Source organism: Phascolarctos cinereus, unplaced genomic scaffold, assembly GCF_003287225.1.
Source record: "Phascolarctos cinereus isolate Bilbo 61053 unplaced genomic scaffold, phaCin_HiC Scaffold_726;HRSCAF=1367, whole genome shotgun sequence".
Classification (NCBI taxonomy): Eukaryota; Metazoa; Chordata; class Mammalia; order Diprotodontia; family Phascolarctidae; genus Phascolarctos; species Phascolarctos cinereus.
The window spans coordinates 284,609,862-284,632,011 of NW_027556098.1; the positions used below are offsets into that span (position 1 = coordinate 284,609,862).

A 22,150-nucleotide genomic window follows, 5' to 3' on the forward strand; every position below is an offset into this window, starting at 1 on the left:
AGAGTCAGCTAGTTTCCGGCACATTCCTGGCAATGCATCTTCTTTAATGTCATCTGTCCTGATAAAATCATATCTGTTTCTTATTTTGAACCATTTTATGGTTCTATGGACTTTGGTGCTGAGGACTTTCTCTTCTGGTTCTTCAATAGCTGTGGTTGCTAAGAGGGCAGGGGCTTTTGAAGCCATTGTCAGATCCTACATATAGGGCTTGCTTCCCTGGATTGAAGGCTGTTGGGGCTGGGCTGAAAGCAGGGCTGGGGCTGGGGTGTGGTGGAGGAAGGGGGATGTATCTGGGGCTCTGGGGCTTAACGTGTCCATCAGTCCTAAAATTCTAAACTATCATAGGAATTAAAGTGCTTCATTCTATTCCTGGTCTTGTCCTTGGTGCATGGTTCAATTTGGCCAACATCTTGGTACCAAACCTTCTCAAATGGTGAAGTAGGCCTTAAGTCACTTTTTGCTTTTTGTCAGAGATGTGTGAGTCAGGTGATGAATGCTTATGAAGTACCAGGCTGAGGAAGATAAAGAAAAGAATAAGAATCTAAGCCCAGAAGTCTAGTGAGGGAAAGAAGAAAAAAGACAAAATTACCAAGATCCAAAATAGAGATGCTGGAGTACAGAGTCAGCGAGAATTCAGAGGAAGGAGAAGTCGCTTCCAGTTCAGGAATTAGGGTTCAACATTCTGTGTCCCCACCTCCCATGAGAATATCCCTCTTGCCTGAAAAGTATGATGTCCTTACTTCTGCATCTTCGAGTTCCCTGGCTTCGAGGTGCTCAAGGGCTGGCTCCGATGGCAACATCTTCCTTACTTTCACTCTCACCCCAGCAGCTGATACTGCTCTCTCCTACCCTAAATAACCATGTGCATCGTCCTTAGCTGCTTAGCCAGTGTTTCCTCCAGTAAAATATAAACTTGAGGGCAGGCACTCTTGGTTTGTGTCACTAGCACAATGCCTTTCCCAATGCCTTGTGCAATACCTTGCTTCAGAAATGCTCATTCTGTTGAAATAGAGGAGAGGTGCAGAGCACTGTGGGAGAATAGAGAGATCATTTCAATGAATGAAACTAAATGCCAAGAATCATCAGTCCTCTGGAAATGAAAACAATACCCAGTATGGAAACTAACCTGCTGTGAATAATAAGAAAAGAAACCTAAGCCGTAGAAATGATGTAAGCTAAGAAGCTAATGAAGTCCTGTATATGTTTGAAAAGAATTGGCTCTTTTTATGAGGATTTACTAAGAAAGCTTAAGTCTTGGAGTTTTTAAAAGTAAAAATTACCTGAAAAAAAGTCCTAGATCTACTTTTTGATACGGGTCAGTTTACTTAGCTAATAGCAACATCTCAAATTTACATAACGCTATACTTTCAAAAGTTTTCCATAATGATCTAGCTATATGTACTGTATATAATTACATTTTGTGTACATGTATTTTGTATATCAAATCAATTACATGAATTTATATGTATATGTTCATACACCATATTGCTTATGATTTATTTATACATATTCTAAGTAATATGCATAAATATGTATATATATATGATATTAATACATTCTGCTTATATATCATACATATACTATACACATTATATATTATACATATACTGTGCACATATTCAAATCCAACCTCAGACAGACAGTCACTTGTGTGTGACACTGGGCAAGTCACTTTAAAAAAAACCCAAAAAACTCTGTTTCCTTCAGTTTCCTCATCTGTAAAGGGGGGATAACAATAGCACACCTCTCTCTCTCTCTCTCTCTCTCTCTCTCTCTCTCTCTCTCTCTCTCTCTCTCTCTCTCTTTATTTTTTTTACTTTTTGGTGAGGCAGTGGGGTTAAGTGACTTGCCCAGGGTCACACAGCTAGTAAGTGTCCTGTGTCTGAGACTGGATTTGAACTCAGGTCCTCCTGACTCCAAGGCCAGAGCTCTGTTCACTGAGCTACCTCGCTGCCCCTACAATAGCACGTATTTCACAGGGCTGTTGTGAGGATCCGATGAGATAATATTTGTAAAGCTGTCAGCACAGTGTCCAGCACATAGTAAGTACTATATAAATGTTAGCTATTTTTAATTAATCTCATCATGATCCTCATAACAGTCTTGTGAAGTTGGTAGTACAAATATTATAGAATAGAAAAGTTGAACAGGATATTAATCCGACTCCCTAATTTTATAAAATGTGGATGCTGAGGCCCAGAAAAGTTAAGCAACATTGATAAAGTGCTAAGTAACTGGTGGAACTGGGATTAAAACCCAGGTTTCTTGACTCCCGAAAAACTGAGGCTCAGAGAGTTTAAGCAGCCTGCCTAAGGCCACGCAGCCAGTAAGGGACAGTGTTGGTCCTTCAGCCTAGGGCTCACTAATTGCAGGTCCATTGTACATTTCACTCCTTAGGTAATCTTTGCCATTGGGCTCCAAGCAGGAAGAATGATCTGTTAGTATTATGGTTGAGGAGGTTTCTTATTCTTTCATCTGCCAGGGGGGAAAATAGACATGAACACAGGGCACCATTCCATTATCTCTTTTTCACCGAGCTCCTGGCTTAGAGAGAAGATTTGCTTCTTTTCTGTTTTTCTCTTTGGTCAGTGATTTTTCTCCAATGAGCAAGCACTGGAAGAAAAAAGGCAAAAGAATGAGATGGGGGAGGCAGGGAGGAATCTCCTTTTTTTTTCTTTCTTTTCAAAATGAAGATGTTTTAATTCTACTTAAGAAATTTTTTTCATTCCCCAGGAAAGGGTAGATGTTTTAGAAGCCAAAGGAAAAGAACTTTGGTGTTATTCCCACCTCCACCCCCCAAATAGGTCAGTTTAGACTTTATTCCTTTTTTGAGAGATGAAGATTCTGGCACACAATAAATCAAGTCCCTCCGCAAGCTTGATCTCTGTTCTCCACCCACCCCTTTATTTGCCTCCTCCCATTTCTTCAGTTCTACTAATACTCTGACTCCTAGAGGGAAAAAGACAGTTCCTTGCTGGAATCTTAATATATCCTAATTCTTTCCACTGTCTATTCTGATAAGACTTAGAAAAGGCCTTCTGGTCTCTGTTGCTTTCTAGTGCCATCAGAAATGCATTTTATAGGATCCAAGGAGCATTTGGGATCTCCACAGTGCTATGTGTGTGTGATCTTTTGGCTCTTAGGATCTGATAGGATTCCACAAAGAGAAAAGCATGGGTCCAAGTAATCCCTTTTATGTCCATGAATAAATAACTATTTTTTTGAGGCCCTGACTTTATGCAGTAGGAACAAAAATATTTCATTTATCCTTCTCTCCCTTCCATTCTTCTTCCAGTAGCTCTTCTCCTGAAACAGAAATAGCCTGAAACATTATAAAGGTAATTGAACCACAGGGTCAAGAGGGAGCTGGAGAGAACATCTAATTTGTACTGTCTTGCCCGGAAGTCTCTGCACTAAACCATCCTGGCAGACGCTTCTTTATCGTTGGCTTAAAATTCTCCAGGAAAAGAGATTCCATAGCTTCCCTTCAGTGTTTAATAGCCCTGTCAAGGAACCTTTTTTTGGGGAGGGAGGAGATAATTCTCTTATGCTGGACTTTTTTTCTTTGCACTTGACAGTATTTTATTTTTTTTCCAATTACATATAAAGATAGTTTTTAGCATCCATTTTTGTAAGATTTTGAGTTCCAAATTTTTCTCTCTCCTCCCTTTCCCTCCCCCCTCCCCAAGCAATCTTAGGTAGATTATACATGTACAATCATGTTAAATATATTTCCACATCGGTCACGTAGTGAAAGAAGAATCAGAACAAAAGGTTGGAAAAACCATGAGAAAGAAAAAACAAAAAACAACAAAAATAGAGAAAATAGTATGCTTCAATCTGCATTCAGACTCCATAGTTCTTTCTCTGGATGTAGATAGCATCATCTTATGCTGGACTTTAAATGCACAGTTGCTCTCCATCCTTGTAGAGTAACTACTTAAATGTTTAAAGACTATAATTAAACACACCCCACTCCCCTCCACCTTTTCTCCTCTAGACTATGTAATTTCAATTCTTTAGCCTTTCTGCAGAGATCATTTTGCTCAGAATAGTCTAAGATAGATGGATTGGGGTGCTGTGGGATAGCCCTAGGTGCTGCAGCTAGTTCCCTCAGTCTTTATGGAGGTACAGCACTCTGTCAGTCCAGACCAATTGCTTTAGAGAGGCAGCCATGGACTGGCTCTATGAGTGTCTGTGCTATTTGTGACATGACCTTACTGTTCCCTTCTTTAGGCTGATTACAGATTCACCGAATGAACATTTCTTGGATGCCATTTTCCCATCTCTCTAAATCCCTCTTTTAGGGCAATCTGCTGTTCATGTTCTAAGCAGGAAAACAAACTACCTTCAGGGCCTGGGAAAAAAAATCATCCTGGTAGCATGGATAAAAGTGTTCTTTCTTTTGTCCCTTTCTGTTATTGCTGCTGACTTTGTCTTCTTAAAGATTTTGTCAGATAGAATGTTGTACCTGCAAATTCATTCTTGAGAACAAAGACTTAACAAATCCTTAAGGGAGGTAGGGTGATAGAGTGGAAAGAATGCTGAATTATTTTGGAATCAGGGAATGTGGGTTCAAATCTTCTTCCACTTTTTACTTGTATGACTCTGGGCAAATCACAACCTTCTTGTGCCTAAGTTTCTTTATCTAATGAAATGGCTGGACTTTTAAAGTCTTTTCCAGTTCTAAATCTATAATCTTATGATTTTTAGTGAAACAGAAGGTTGAGTTTTATTGCCTAGGTGTTTTTCTGTATGTATCTGTTATTTTGTTTTCCCTGTAGCTAACAAGAGCCTGCCTACCCTGTACTTTTGCTTCTCTGCCACTATTATGTATCTTCACCCTATTTTTAAACTGTTTGCTTGACTTACTCCTATTTTTCAGACCTATAGCTCCAAGGACAAACCACTCACCCATTTACTTTGTCCTGAACTCTCATTCTAATTTAATCTTTCATTTCATTGAACAAGCTCTTATTAAGTGCTTACTTTGTATAAAACATTGAGCTAGACACTGGATGAGATGCAAAATTTAAATAAGACATTATGTCTGCACTCATGAAGTCCATCTATAGTCCACTACACAAATACAGACATCTATGCTTAATATATACTATATAAGTTTATTAGAAAACAATATTATGAGAAGTCTTATGGTAATTTTATTTTTGACAGGTTATCAGAGAAGGTGATATCTGAGTTGATATTTAAAGGACAGTTTGGGATGTAATAGGAAGAGCAGGGAAAGAAGATTTTCCAGGCACAGCTCACAGTATAAGCAAAGGCATGGAGGAGGGAGAGTACAGGGCATTGTCAGGAAGAAAGTAGTAGTGAAGTTTAGTTAGAGCACAGAATAGGGTTAGTAGAAGGGTTAGAGGAGAATAATAAATAAGAGTAATAAGAGATAAAGCCAGAAAGCTAGAACGGCAGGTCCCAGACTGTAGAGGGTTTTGAATGTCAGGCAGTGAAATCTTATATTTATTCGGGAGCCAATAGGGAGCCACTGAAGACTTTGAAGCAGAGTAATAATATAATCAGAAGTATTTTAGAGCCACTTCAAGCCATTGGAGAGAGCTGATTGTTAAATTATCAGTGTGAGCGTTTACATCTTAGGAAAGGGGCAAACACTGTATTACAGCTTGATTTATTGTTTTGCTGATTGAATAGAATTAAGAAAGTGATAGATTTTGTTGTAGCTCTTGTTGAGTCATTTTAATCATATCTGACTCTTCATGACCCCAGTTGGGGTTTTCTTGGCAAAGATACAGGAGTGGTTTGCCATTTCCTTCTCTGACTCATTTTACAGATGACAAAACTGAGGCAAGCAGGGTTAAATGACTTGCCCATGGTCACACAGCCAGTAAGTGTCTGAGGCTGGTTTTGAACTCAAGAAGATGAGTCTTTCTGACTCCAGGCCCAGTACTCTATCTCTTACACCATCTAGCTGGCCCAAGAAAGTAATAGAGAAAATGTTAATGATACAGATTAAACCTAGAAGTATGACCTTCATACATTTCTCCACCCTGGAGAACTGGTTGTTAAATATTTATCAGTACACTACTGGATATAACCAGACACAAGTCAAGTCAACAAGCATTTATCAAGTACTTATTATGTGCCAGGCATTGTGCTAAGTGTGGGGGGCATACAAACATGAGCCAAAAAAAAAAAAAGGAAAGAAAAAACAAGTTCTTTCCCTCAAGGAGCTTACATTCTAATGGGAGAAGACAATACATTAAAAGGATCTGGAAAAGTTGGGTATGGGGAGAAAAAACAATATGGGGCAAAGTCTGAAGAATGAAGGATAGTTGGTCTGGGCTGTTCCACAAAATGAAAGTTTTAGGAGGAATTCAACAATGAGAGAAGAAGGCCACAGTGGTCAAAGGAAAAAGCAGCTTAGACATGGTGGCAAAGTATGAAGAGTAAAGTGTGGCAGTCTGGGACCTTTTTCGAAATGGAAGTTCTGAAACAAACTCACCAATGAGAGAAGGAGGCCACAGGGGCCAAGGGAGAAGGCAGCTGAAGTGTGGTTGCAAAATCCAAAGAATGAAATATAAGAAAGATTATTTTGGGAGTGACGTGAATAATGGTTTGTGTGTGTGTGAAAGGGAGAGGGAAGAGGAGAACAGAGAACAGAGATGGGAAGACTCAATAAAAATTACAATAGTCTAGGTGGATGATAATGAAGCCTATTGTAGGATAGGTGCAATGGGAATAGAGAAGAGGGTATGGATATGAGATGCTAAAGAAGTGAAATTGAAAGAACTTGGTTATTGATTGAAAGTGAGAAGTATGGGAGATGAAAGAGTCAAAGATAAGCATAAGGTTACAAACATAGTTGTTGGTTGCGTGTCCCTCATTCTCAAAGGGGACCAATGACATCAGAAAGTATACGTCTTGAGTTGCAAGTGAATTGGATTTAGTGAGGTAGAGCTGTGCAAAGTCATTAACCTTAGTCTTCCAGAGTCATTGGAATCCAGTAGCAAGTTCAAGTTCAAGATGACTGGTGATGGCCCAGGATGCAGTGGGAGACCATGACCCTTTTAAGCTTGCTGCTGTTGTTCATCCTTGGTTCTTGAAGAAGACCAGTGACATCAGGAGGGGGATGTCTTGACTTGCAAGTAAATTGGATTTAAACTGGATTTAAATCCAGATGTGTTTACAAACATGAGAGGCACAGTGCATGGTGGTGCCAAAGACAGAAACAAGTGAAGTCAGAAGGTGGAACAAGTTTAGGGGAAAAGATAACAAGCTCTGTTTTGGGTTATGCAGCATTTGAGGTTCTGGCAAGATAGTCAGATAACGCCCTTTTGGGAGTTTGGACTTGTGGTCCTGGAGCTCAGGAGAAAATTGGACCAGAGGTGTTGATTTGTGTATTAATTGTACAAAGGTGGTAGTTGAATTCTTTGGGGTGAGTTAGATTTCCAAGGGAAAAAGTCTGAAGAGAAGACCTTTGGTCAAGCTCAGACCCCTGAAGAATACCTACAATAATGGGCCAGGAGGAGGATGAGTGAGATTGAGAAAGAGTGGTTAGGAATGATATCAAATTACATGGGCAGTCGCTTGGGGCATGGGTCACAGGGGAGTTTGTGTGTATCACCAAAGCAGAGCACTCTTGGAGATCAAACAGTGGCCTGGTTTCACATGAAAAAAGGCAGGTGTAGCCCAGGGACCATGGGAATCTGAAATCATCTCTTACCTCCCAGTCATGCCTCTTTCTCTGGAGAGCTGTGTTTGTCAGTAGATGACAATAAATGCAATAATTAGATCATTACATAGTCTCTATTGAGAGTCTGGAAAAACACGTCTACACTTCATCTTTCAAAGCATAAAGGAAAAAAAATCTGAGTTTTGTAATCAAATATTACTAATGATAATCAGATTAATAACATGTCATGTACACTACTTGGATGTTTTATGTAAATGAGTCTGTTTTCTTTAGCAAGCATTTATTAAGAGCTTATTTCATTCCAGGTACTATTGATCCTTCCCATATCATCAACAAATTGTTATCTCAAAAAGATATCAAAATGTATGTAGTTTTTGGAGGGAGTAAATACATATATGGACAAGGGAATCTCAGCTAGTGTAAGTCTTACTATGCCCATAATATGAATGATGAAATAGAAGCACAGAAAGATTGACTTTAGCAGGTAGATAGAGCAGCAGATAGAGGGCCAGACCTGGAGTCAAGAAGACCTGAATTCAAATCCAGACTCACACCTTACTAGCTGTGGGACCCTGAGCAAATCATTTAACCTCTGTCTGTCTCAGTTTCTTCATCTGAAAATAGAGATAACACGTACCTCCCAGGTTTTTTATGAGGATAAAATGAAATAAAATTTGTAAAGCACTTGCAAATATATATATTTGCTATATATAGCAAAGTGCTATATAATTGCTATCATCATTATTGTCATCATCATGATCATCATCATATTATGTTATGTATCATATCATATTATATTATGTTGTTCTTAATAAATGTCCAACATTCTTTCACCATGCTACCTCCACTGGGACATTTAGGGTGGAGAGTTGCTTATTTCATTACTTCATTGGCTTCTTCTCAGCTCTTATACTAAACAAGAGAGTGTTTTATTTCAACTAATCCAAAAGTTTCTTTGGAAACAAATAAAAGATGCTGAGGATCAAAATAGCTTCCATTCCTTTAATGACCAAAGTAAAATTAAATTTTTTTATAATTATATCTGTTTATTCTGAACTTGAAACACCAAAAAAGAACATTTCCAAATATACAGCAGAACTCCCAGAGTTTTATATGAAACAATGAATCTCCATTTCCTACCACTTGCTTTTTTAAAGTATATAATAAATTCCACACATTACTTTCAAAACTGTTCTACTGTGCTTTTCCCTGAACATCCTTCTATTCTCTTCTGTTCGTTAAAAAAAAATGTTTCAGTGGCCTTCTTCTTTTACATCATTATTATTTAATCCTTCTGGATCCTCCCCCTTTCAATTAAAAACTGAGGGAAACAGTTTTAACAAATAAATACCTTTTAACAAATAAACTTAGTCAAATAAAACAAATTTCACACAGAAGTCACGTCCAAACAATGTCTTTTTCTGTACCTTATGCTTATCAGTCATTTAGTCAGTCAATAAGTAATTATTAAGTGCCTACTATGTGCCAGGCAGTATGCTAAGCACCATGGATTGCAACTTAAAGACTTCTGGCCTTGAGGCTTTAAGCTCTGTTGACCCTTAGTTCTTGCTCAATATCCTGAGCACATGGCTATTATTATGATTAAAGAATTCAAGTTTGTGTTTCCATGGTGCTTATCACCCAACTCTCTAGGAGCTGAGGCAATATTCTTTTCTTTTGTTTTCTTTACAACATCATGTTCCCTGCCAGTATCACTCCTTCTTTCCCAGACAGCCATCCCATATAATAACTAATATTTTTAAAGATGAAGAAAAAGAGGAAAAATCAACATAACTAATACATCAAAAAAGTCTGAAAATATGTGCAATATACAACATTTATAGACCTCCCACCTCAGCAAAGGAGTATGGTGGGAGTGTCTTCCCATATCTCTTTTTTCAAACCATGCTTATTCTTTATAATTTTGCAGCTGAGGCAATATTCTACAAAAGGGATGGAATTTTTAGTTTTCCTCTATGACAGCCAATTGGTGTAGCAAGGTATGGGGCTAGAAAGCTTCTAAAGCCAGTGCTTGGCTGGAGACTCAGAGAAGGGACAAAGCTACTATAGAAATGGCACCTTATGGCTCCCTCTGCAGTACATTTTCAATAAACTTTGTTGTTTGATTTGACTTTTCCCTCCCAAGCTCCCTTCACCTACTCTGCCTTCAAGAAAAATCCTGGTACAGAGTGGGAGTGGAAAAGATGCATATCTATTGCCTCTCTGCAAAGGCTATTTCCATTCTGTAAGCTACCCTTGGGTGTTTGGATACGAATTTAATAAGCTACATGCATTTATTGAGTACCTGTGTGCAAGGCACTGTGGATCCTTTCCCTTACCCTCCTAACTCCCAATCCTATACTGTGGGTATATGTAAAAATGAATAAGTACAAGTCTTGCAGAGAAAGGGGAGTAAAACCGATGAGGTCTAGAGGTTTAGGGATGCTGGAACCCCAAGATCATGAGGCGGGCCCTACCTGAATAAATGCAACCCAAATCTTCTTCCAGCCAGAAGAAAAGTTAATTAGAGATAAATCATACAGGCCAGACTCTTAAGGAATCTGAACATTAGTAACACCCATAGGGACTAGCAGGCATGAGAAAGTCTCAGACTTTTGGGCCTGAGAGAGTCTCAGCATTTGAATGGGGGCCAGGGTGGATCTTATATATATTAAAGTAACTTTGGGAGACCAGAGGAGGGGACTAGGAAAAGGGTCTAGGTGCGAATTCCAATTGGAAGGTCTGAGAGATTGAATAGACAATGGGAATAGATAATGAAGGGAACTGGAAGGAAGAAGTTTGAAAGGCATCTGCATAAGATGAAAAGGTAGGGTTAGGGCTTTCAAAGGGAGATAAGGAGCTGTGGGCCTTCAGACAAATGGGAGACAGATTCCCTTTGGTGTAAGGGGCAAAGATCTCGGCTTAGCCAAAAAAAAAAGATTAAAAATAGATTAAAAAATTTTATTGATAACTTTTGTTTTTATGTCGCTTTCATTTCCTAATACATCCCTCCCCTATCCACTTAGCTATCCCTTGCTACAAAGATTTGAAAAGCAATTCAGGAAAACCAGCAACATTTCAACCATGTCAGACAGTATATTGTATATCTGTCTCATACCCTTAGTCCCCCATCTATGCAAATATAGGAAGGAAATTTATTTTTTTTAACTTCTCCATTGCCAAATGTGGTCGTTATGTTCGTATGGTGTTCTGTTTCAGTTTTTTTGTTTTTTCTATTTATGTTGTTGTAGTCATTGCTTATATTATTTTCCTGCTTCTGCATACTTCATCAAGAATATGTCGTCCTATGCTTCTGGTATGTTTTCATATTCATCACTTCTTATGGTGCAGTAATATTCCATTATTTCTATAAGCCAAATATTTTTAGCCATTCCTCAATCAATGGGCACCTACTTTCCTGGTTGTTTTTTTTTTCTGCCACTAAAAACACAGCTATGAATATTATGGTCTATAAATACCAGACATTCAAAAAATGAATGTCATCAAGAAAAAGTCCAAAAAGAATATGTTTAAAGGCTCACTTGTGCCCTGGTTTGGATATTTTAAAGGTGCATAAATGCCCAAGAATCAACACTAAACTCAGTGCTTTCTCCCCAGTTTGACTTAAATGCTTTGATTAGAGCAATACATGTATTTATCCACACCACAACATATAAAATTTCACTACAAACGTATGCCTTGAATTTTAGCCAACCATTGGAGGGTTTCTGTTGATTGCTTAAATTGCAGTACTAATTTTTATGAGTGTGTTGAGATCAACTTTTCTCGTTTTCATTCTAATGTTTAGTTATTTTGGTTTTACTGAAAAATTTGCTCCAAAGGAGCCATGAAATATATAGAACCATGGAAGATTAAAGACAAGTCCAAGGCTATTTTTTTTGGCCGGGGGGAAGTTTCTTAGTTGACAGGATTGTGAGCTGTTTGGGCTGATATGGGGATATAGTTAAAGAAAGAGCTAAGCCTTTGCAAACCTTTACCTCTAAGTAGGTGAGGTGATATTTCATCCCTTGATGATCTCCCTACGTGTCACATTCTGACTCAATGAAGGAGTGGGAAGGGTTAGGACAAATAGCAACAGACATGGAATTCCAGTTTGCAAAGATTTTGTAAATCCTAAAGATATATCTACTCTGACTCATACCTGCATGCATACTTTCAAACACATACTCACACACCCACACCCTTATATCCTCTGTTTGCTATTTAAAGCCCTTCATTGTCTGGCTTGAATCTAACTTTCACAGCTTATTTCATATTACTTACTCCCCTCATACCCACTGATCTTTAGCTAAATTGGTCTACTTGGGTTCCCCATATATGAACATTCCATCTTCTGCCTCTGCTTTTTTTTTTTTGGTCTCTCCAGCACCTAACATATAACTTTGCATACAATAGGTGGTTAACAAATGCATGCTGAATTGAATTGGAAATAGTTGCCACTTAGTTGGAAATAGCTGACTCCTGATGAAGTAGGGCTAGTTAATAGGCATCCATGACTTTGGCCTTAGTTTCTAGGAAATCCCTCAGAAAGTCCTCCCAAAGGTAGTATTTCTATATTATTACCATTGCTATGGTAGGACAGTGACATCATATGTGGGAAATTATTACATGACTATGCTGGCCTAAACATTCTAATGGTGGAAAGCATGTCCTATGGTACAGACTGGATCCCATCATTTTGATAGATCCTCAGACAAGCAAAAACAATCTTACATGACATTTTCTTGGGCTGATTTCAGTAACTCCCCACATTACCTCTCACATTCACCATTTAGGTCATGCAGTTGCACTAAATACAGGACAGACTTCATTGTAACTTTCACCTTTATAATTGGGTTTGTTTTGTTTTGTTTGGACTTGTGATTTCATCCGCGTGGGAAACTCCCTGCTGAAGAAACTCCTTTTACCAATGCAGATTAGCAACCATTCTGCAACTTATAGTCTTTGAGAGTTGAGGATGATAGTGAAGGGGTACTGAGATGTTATGTGATTCCCTGTAGGCAAAGTATGTCAGAAGTGGACCTCAAACACAGGTCATCTTGATTCTGAGACCAGCTCTCTGTACACTGTGCCCAGTTGCCTCTCTCTGACTGGCTGCTTTGGGTTTATAATCAATAGCACCGGTATCATACATCCGTATTCTAAAAGAGCAGGCTAAATTAGATGTATACATGGGATGAACTATCTTTTGCTCAATGCTACAATCACTGTTGTAATTCCTGAAATTACAGGACATTTAAAAATGTTTCTAGTCCGTAGTGGTCACATTAAGGTCTTTCATTATGAACCTTGTCAGAACCAAACATGTTTCTATGCCTGGAATGTCCTCCCTCCCACCTCAATTTCTTATTGAATTTCCTATCTATCCTTTAAAGCCCAACTGAAAAGCCACCTCCATCACAAAATGGTGGCTGCTCCCCAGTGGTTGATAACCTTTCCTCTCATAATGTATACCTCACAGTATACTTTGCTCTGCTTTTATTTCTAATGACCTTATCACGTCATATTATGTATTGGAGCTGCCTGCATTTATGGATTATGCCGCATGTGAGCAAGGATGCTATGATGAAGTATTTTTTTTTCTCTCTGCCATTTTTACCTCCTGATGTCCCAGGGAAAAAAAGAAAAATAAAATCCTTGTATAAAATATTCATTGTTAGGAAAAATATATGTCCGTATTAGCCTTACCCAAAAATGTGTGTCATTCTGCATAGTCTATCATCTCTCTGTCAGGACGTAGGTAACATTCTTCATCATCACCCCTCTGGAATCATGGTTGATCCTTGGATTGATCAGAATTCTTAAGTCTTTAAAATTTTTTTTTACAGTGCTGCTGCCATAGTATAAAGTATCCTCTTGGTTCTGTACTCTTTACTCTGAATCAATTCATACAAGTCTTTCCATATTTCTCTGAAATTGTCCCCATCAGGGGCAACTAGGTGGTGCAGTACATAGAGCACCGGCCCTGAAGTCATGAGCACCTGAGTTCAAATTTGACCTCAGACCAAACACTTGACACTTACTAGCTGTGTGACCCTGGGCAAGTCACTTAACCCCAATTGCCTAAAAAACTAAAAAAAACACCTTAAAAAAACTAAAAAAAATAGAAATTGTCTCCATCAGAACATTGTACACAATAATAGCAATATTGTATGATGATCAGCTATGAATGACTTAGCTATTCTCAGCAATACAGTGATCAAAGATAATTCCAAAAGACTCATGATGGAAAATGCTAACCACAACCAGAGAAAGAAGTGATGGAGTCTGAATGCAGATCAAAACATACTATTTTTCACTTTATTTTTTTCATGTTCTTTTTTTCCTTTTTTGGGAGGGGGTGTTTCTTCTTTCACAACATGACTATATGGAAATATGTTTTATGTAATTGCACACACAAAAAAAGAAACTCTCCATTATTTCCTACAGCACAATATTATTCCATTACATTCACATACCATAATTTATTAAGCCATTTCCCAATTGATGGGCCCCTCCAATTGTACTTTTTTTTCAACTTTGTACTTCCCCTGTTGTTCAGCACCAGTGCTCAGCATACAGTAGGTGCTTAACATCTATTTAAAGAATGTGCTTCTTTTTTGCCCAGGACATGTTTTATGGGCTTTCAACTTAATTAAATATAGTATTATCTCTTTTCTTTCAGATAGATGACCCCAACAGCAACTTTGGAGAAATGATGAATGAAGCAGATGCTGTTAACTCTGTAGACAATCTTGGAAGCAAACAAGCCCTAAGTACTGACTACCTGGATTCTGATTACCAAAAAGGACAACTGTACCTCAGTTCCCTTAACAGTGATGATTTCCAGGTGGCAACGTACACCCTCACGAATGCTGCACCTATGACCCAGTCATTAAGGGAAAGGTGGTACATGAATGTGAATAGCCTGATGGATCTTGCCTTGGCCCCATACTGTGGGAATGGGGATGACCTGTATGTCATTACAGGAGCAGTGCCCTCAGACCACAGAGTTAAGGACAAAGTATCTGTCCCTGACTTTGTTTGGTTGGCTGCTTGCTGTGCTGCTCCTGGAGGGTGGGCTATGGGATTCATCAAGCATATGAGGGATGGGGATATCATAGAAGATGTGATGGTGAAGGATCTTGAAAAGCTGCTCCCATCTGGGACTCAGCTGTTCCAAAACAATTGTGGGGAAGCAGACCAAGACACAGAGAAAATGAAAAAAATATTAGAAATGGTTAACCATGTGCAGGATGAAGAGAGGATGGTCCAGGCTAAGTCAAGTTCTAGCCAATTATCCAGTTCTCAGAACAAACGGTCTGCTCGGTCATTGCCAGATGAAGCCAATGAGAGCAGCTTGCTCAGAACAATTGGCGGCATTGTTGCTACCCCTTTTGTCAAGCTTTTCCAATTGATATACTACCTCATGGTTGGAATCCTGAAAAATGTTCTCTATTGTCTGTGGTACATTACCAAGCAATTTGTAGGTATTCTGGAAAATGGGGTCCATAGGATGTGTTCAGCAACAGTGTCATACTTCATGGCCATTGGGGAAGAACTGGTGAGCATTCCCTGGAAAGTGGTCAAGGTCATTGTCAAAATCATCAGGGCCCTTCTACGAATCCTCTGCTGCCTGCTGAAAACCATTTGCCGAATTCTGAGTATCCCGATCAGAGTCCTTGTGGACATTGTCAGTTTCCCCATGTACACAGTTTGTGCCATCCCAGCTGTCCTTAAAGACATTGCTGTGGGCCTGGGGGGCACTTTCTATCTCCTCCTGGACACTGCCTTTGGCACTATTGGCAGCCTGTTTCACGTGCTTTTTAGTGTCTGTAAACGGATTGGCTCTAAGGTATCTTATGACAACTCTGGGGAGTTGTAGAAGGAAAAATGGACCAGGAGAATCCATCCACCGGGATTTTGACTTTTTGTAAGGGAGAGTCAGAGTGATTCCTCTTTTCAACATGTGGCTTCCTGCTCTTAATTCACATGGCATTTTGGGCACTGACAATATTGCGAATTCACTTAGAGGTTAAAGGGAAACTCCCTGTGTTTGCAAAGAAATGACAGTATGATTTAGAATTTTCTGCTAGCAAAGTGGTGAGGGCTGAAAATTGAGGGTTAACTAATCTCTTATGGCTCTACAGTCTAGTTTGGTCAGGTGGTCAGCTTTTTCTAAGCCATAAACACTTTCAGTTCTTCACTATTAATAAAGTAGGAAAATGGCTGCCATTTATTTCCTCAGAAAGTGACCTACACCCTAAGAGATGTCTGTCTGCTAGTGATGGTTGAGATTTAGGGAGAATAAAATGTTCATACAAAGTGTTTTCTGAAAACTGGGAAAAGGAAGTTTGTTCCTCTCCTTGATATTTGGTTCTTCTCATCTAATCTAATTGAACCCAATGAGGTCGGATAAAAAAAAACCCACTATTGATGTTTTTAGCTGATTCTTGAATCTTCTTCCAACATCATGACCTTGGAGCAATGTAAAAGTTGCCAGCCTGAAGGACTGAAAGCTTCATTACCTTGGGTGAGAAGATTGCCACAACCCAAGAAGGTCCTTTGGACTTTCAAAGCCCCCCAATATGTAGTTATAGTTCTCAGTTGAACATAATAGATAATGGATTTTTTTTTTTTGCAAAATGTGACTTAATGAGGTGGGAAAGTGAGTCCAGAATTGTCTTGGCACTCAGCACATATAATATTTCTTTCTCGGGCAAATGCCCAGAAACAATAAGAACTCAGGGTCAAAGCTTTGTTTACTCTTGTGTAGTGTTAGTGATCTTATGGAATCTTTCACCAAGCCAAGAAACTGACACCAACTTAAGGGTCACCTGAAAATCTCATGCTGAGAGCCCCCCACCATCGGCTAATGTGATAATGACCAAATTAATTTGGGCTTCTGTAAGAGTCAATTTAATGAACACATTCTCATACAAATCAAGACAAACAATAAAACTAAAGCACTTTAAATGGGTCCCTAAAGAATCATTTTGATTAGGAAAAAAAAAAGCTTACACTGAGAAGAATTCAAATTCATGTATTTTCAGAATTAGCATAATAGAGGGAAAGCTGCTACAAAGCTTCTCAGGAAACTAGATCCTTGGTTAAGAAATGTCTCATAGGAAAATATTTTTTTGTGGGCAATAGGTCAATGAATTTAAGACTCTTATAATCTGTCCTTCAGGTTACACTCTACATAGGTCATGCAAATAAACATCTCCATTTTCCTACCTCTTAACACATTCATTAGCCTAAAACCATTTGAGAAAGCAAAACCACCCTCCTCAGGATTTACTCTGCTTCTGATGCAGGATCATTGCCCATGGAAAGGACTGAATAATTTTAACAAAACTGAGTAGTCAGAGGAAAAGCTATGAATCAGAAGGAAGTTGGGTAGGAAACACTGACACCAGAGGCATCTGCCCTTTACGTTCTGTCATCTGAAAGTTGGATTCGTAAATTAAGAGACAGGAAGGAAAACATTTTTACTGTGGCTATAGAGGCTGGTCATTTTTTTGCATTAGAATGGTGGTTGGAAAATATTAGTGTAATGAAAGTAGAGGGACTGAAAAAAGATCATTGCATTGCATTTAAAGAAAACTGCAACCAGTGAAGCACCAGCATGATAGATCCATGATGTGAGACTTGGAACACAAGTCCTGGACAGGCTTGAGATTGGAAAATATAGTTCATATTTAGATTTTTGATTAATTTAACAATACTCAACCACTTACTTCCATTCATGAAAGCATATGTGGCCAGACAAAACTTTCTATTGGCAATATGGTACGATGCAAGGAGTATTGACTCTGAAGTCAGAGGACCTGCATTCAAATCCTGGGTAAATTAGACTCTCTGGCCCTCCATTTCCTCATTTATAAATTGAAGGGGTTGACTTCTGAGGTGCCATCTGGTCTGAATCTATGATCCTATGAACTATGGGAGTGATTAGGGGGCAGAAAATAGTGATATTTGGTATTGACAAAGCTGATTTGTAGAATCATAGGGAGAGGAAGCAACATTACCACTGAAGTTTAGAGCTGAAAGGGGCATTCTTATTTCATAGATGAGGAACCTGAGTCCCACAGAATTACATGACATATCCAAGATTACACAGCTAGTTAGTGATAGAGTCTGAATAAGAACTTGGGTGTCTTATCTTCATTCCCCTCCATCAGACTTATTCCAGTGCCCACTCCTGGCTTTTGTAGTCCAAGAAGAACTAGCAATTGATCCCATCTACCTGTAGCACCACAACTAACCCAACTGTGGTGTTTGGGCCTGGTCCCTTTCCAAACATGCCTAGTAACTAAGTAATAACTTATTTAACTCTTTGAGTTCATTGCATCGTACATACCATGGCCTTCCTAGGAAAATGGGAAAGGAGAAGGAAGCAAAATGCCTGCTATAGTTAGAGAATGGGAGCAGCCATACTTGCACTGAGTGTGTCTACTGTAATTGACAATCTTCTCTGTTTGCTAAGACTAGGTTGCTGTTGTTATGAAGCACTTTGGAGGGATCAGATTGGGGAATAGCACAAACAGAGCCATTTTGTTTGGGCTGTGATTGAAGGGGAAACTTGGGATTGCAAAACATTTCTATCTTGAGGATTTCATTGTTGCTCTTTCATATTTGTTGTAGCTTTGCGGAAGGATTGTCCATATGTGATTTGTTTTGATTTGATTTTGTTCCTTTTTTTTTTGGGGGTGGAGAGAAAGTCCAGATTTGTGATTCCTTTAGGGTATGCAGTCTCTGGTATGGAGATGTATGCCTGTAACACAAATAGCCTTAGAGAATTTAAATGACAAAGCAAATCACACAGCTCAGACTATTATAAATGTCAGAGACAAGACCTGAACCCAGGTCTTCATGGCGCCAAAGCCGGCCTTCTGTCTACTCTGTCAGGCTGCCTCTGGAAGTCCTGATGAAGAAGACTTATATCCAGTTTGAACATTATCAATATTCTTTGTTTCCCTTCCTTTTCCCTGGTCCTTCCCAACTTTTGGTTAGCTCATTCTCTGTGTAGCATTTCCAACCGGCCAGGGAGCAGGAAACTGAAGAAAAGTCAAAGGAAGGGGGAGACACAGTACTTAGCAAGCGACAATTTGACCTTTTTGAGTGCATAGCTCGAGACTCAAGGTATAGTACAACGTACCCTGTGGGAACTCAATAAGCAAATGCCCGCTGACTGGCTGCAATTCGTTAGCCAGTCTGGTGATAGGTGGACTGGAGAAGGACTGGCTCAAATGAGGTTGAGGAACTCCTGGTGATTTCATCTAATTCTGCTCTCCTTGTTTTATGTAAACTCACACAAAAGCACTGATTTCTAAACATATCTTCTATTTATTTTGCTTCTAAACTTGAGAGCATTTGTGAAGAAAAGATCCTCGGGGCAAATATCGGAGTCACTTTTCAAGGCCATTTCTCTGAGGAAACCATCTTTGGCTCAGCTATTTCAGGAATAACAGTATTTGTGATTTTTTTTTATATGAGTGAGACTCCGTGGGCTCTTTCCTGATAGATTCTTCTCTTCATTGACAACAAAGCTGATATCCATCTTTATTTTTTACTAAAATCCCCACTGTCCAAAGGGAGAAGCAAAGTCTCTAAAAGAAATTGCACTTCTCTGGGGCTCTGCATCTCAGACTTTCTTCTTTACAAATGACAGCAATAACGGCAGGAAATCTTGGCTGCCTCCCCAGTGCCAGCTGGGACTGGTGTCTCATTGTGTCTTGTTCTGTGTTTGGCAGCTGCTCGGGATACAATAAATTCTACAAAGCAACAACTTGTTAGTGACAGTTTCATAATACCCATTACAATGTGGGTCTCCATCTACCAAATACATTCCCAAGTTTTGCAGCCCCCTTCTAAACAGGCACTTCACATGATGTGTTTACTGCTAACCTGGACCATAGCAAGCCCATCCAAATTAACAACAACAACAACAACAACATCTAAATACTCATATTTCAGTCTTGGAAACCTCCCCAAACGCTTCTTGTTTCTATCGAACAGAAAGCCTGAAACAACTTGCAGACCACTCATGGCAAGCAACAGCTTGGGTTTTCTCTGTTGTCCTTATTTGCGCTTGAATTTGGTATAAGCTTGACTTTATCGTTGACAACTGCATAGTAAATAATAATAATTAATAATTTTTTTTAAATGAGACTGTGTATCCCCTTTTGTTAATCATCTAAACCAAAGGGCAGCAGTGACAATTAAATCTGAATTGAACTCAAACCTTGTGGCCATTCTTCCTTGATTCCTTACTCCATTTGGAAAGTTTGCCAAGCCTTAGTCTGGGGTCATGGGATGCAGAGGTCATAGAATCAAAGATTGCTATAGTTAGAATGGAGCTTGACATGGACTATAGCAGTAGGAAGAATGCTGAATTTAGGGTCATGGTCACAGAATCAATATTGCTATAGTTAGAATGGAGCTTGACATAGACTATAGCAGTAGGAAGAATGCTGGGTTTAGGGTCATGGTCACAGAATCAAAGATTGCTGTAGTTAGAATGGAGCTTGACATAGACTATAGCAGTAGGAAGAATGCTGGATTTAGGGTTGAAAGACTTAACTTTCATCTCCTAGTTCTGATATTTAACACCTATGTGACATTAGTGAACTTTGAGCCTTAGTTTACCATTTGTAAATGAGAGGGTTGGCCTAAATGATTTCTAAGTTTCCTTCTAGAATAGCAAGGAGCACAGAACTTGGATTGAGCACAGTCCTTATGAGTCAGGAAGACCTGAGTTCAAATCTTGTTGTTATTGTTTAGTTGTTTCAGCGATATCCAACTCTTTGTGACCCTATTTAGGGCATTCTTAGCAAAGATACAGGATTGGTTTGCCATTCCTTCTCCAGCTCATTTTACAGATAAGGAAACTGAGGCAAGTGTCTGAGGTCTCATTTGAACTCACGTCTTCCTGATTCCAGGTCCAGCAATCAATCTATCCACTATACTACCTACTTGCCCAAATCTAGCCTTTGGCATAACTAGCTATGTGACCCTGTATTATTAACCTTTCTCTGAACCCCAGTTTCCATAGCTGTAAAATGAGGATGATAATAGCCCTTGCCTTATAGGGTTGTTGTGAGGATAAAATGAGACAGGGTATGTAATGCACTGCATAAATGCTTCTACTGTCTAATATTAACCCAACTCCATCATTTGAAGAGGAGGCAACAAGAAGGGATATGCCATGACTAGCCCAAGTCACAAAGGTGGTAAGGAGCAGAGCTGCCACTAGGAACCTAAGTCATATCCTTTCCACTGGAGCAGGCTGTCATGTAGCAAATTTGATAGAAATCAGCAAATCCACTCAGGAATCAAGATGGAAAAAACAAGCACACACAAAGCTGATCCTAGAGCAGGCTTACAAATATTATCTTGGCCTATTCCAAATTGTGATGTGGCAGAAGGAGCCCTTGACTTAGAATCAGCAGACCTGGTGTGAATTTCTCTGTTCTCTTTATTTGTGCTTGAATATGGTATTCAAAACCATATGCTGACTCTGGAAGCAGTAATGATGCAATGTCAGCAAATCACTCAACCTGTTTGTCTCCGTGTCTTCATCTGCAAAATTAGGAAGATGATATTACATTTATGATCTACTGCTTTCCTCACAAGGTTGTTATGAAAAAAGACTTGTGAATCATTATTGTTATTACTGTTGTTGTTGTTGTTATTCCATAACGTGTAATGAAATGCCTGCATGGCATTGGTAATCTCACCTAGGCCTACTCACTAGTGTGGACCGCTGCTCATAAACAAGAACTTTTTTTTTCATTTCCTTGGAGCAAAAGAGGTACATCCAGAGCTTTGGGTGACCAAGACTGATCTCATTTTTAAATTATTCTTGAAGCTTGATATGATGACACTCTGAGCATCTCATGCTATGGGACCAAGGTTATAGGTGTGACTGTGTTATAACAAGAATAATTGCTTACATTATGTATCACTGCTTTTGTCTTCTCTTACTAGAATGTAAGCTCCTTGAGGGCAGAGACTATATTTGCTTTTCTATTTGTACCCTTGGTGGTTAGCACATTGTTCAGCACATAGTAAGTGCTTAATAAATACATTTCCATCCATCCATTCATTCTGCAAACACATCGTCTGCATTATTTCACTACATCCTCACAGTGCTGTGAGGTGAAGAGGGCAAGTATTATTATTTCCATTTTAAAGATGAGGAAACTGAGGCTCTGAAAGGCTGTGATTTGTCCTAAATCACAAAGTTAATAATCCAAGATTTGAACTGAGATTTCATGAATGTTTATGGCAGGGGCAGCTAAGTAGTACAATGGATAGAGCTCTGGCCTTGGGGTCAGGAGGACCTGAGTTCAAATCCAGCCTTAGACACTTGATACTTACCAGCTGTGTGATCCTGGGCAAGTCACTTAACCCCATTGCTTCACCAAAAAAGCAAAAAAAAAAAATTATGAGCAGACTCCAAGACCAACCTGCTAT

The 22,150-nt window shown here is 39.1% G+C and overlaps 1 protein-coding gene across 1 annotated transcript in view; it reads left to right on the forward strand.

Annotated features, from left to right (window-relative positions):
* The window catches only part of ENDOD1 (endonuclease domain containing 1), a 32,409-nt gene extending 10,630 nt beyond the window's left edge, over nt 1-21,779 (forward strand). The window contains exon 2 of the mRNA XM_021000705.2: nt 14,355-21,779. Within this exon, the coding sequence (XP_020856364.1) occupies nt 14,355-15,554 (1,200 nt within the window). The 3' untranslated portion in view covers nt 15,555-21,779. The remainder of the gene's footprint in view (nt 1-14,354) is intronic.
* The last annotated feature ends 371 nt before the right edge of the window (nt 21,780-22,150 follow it).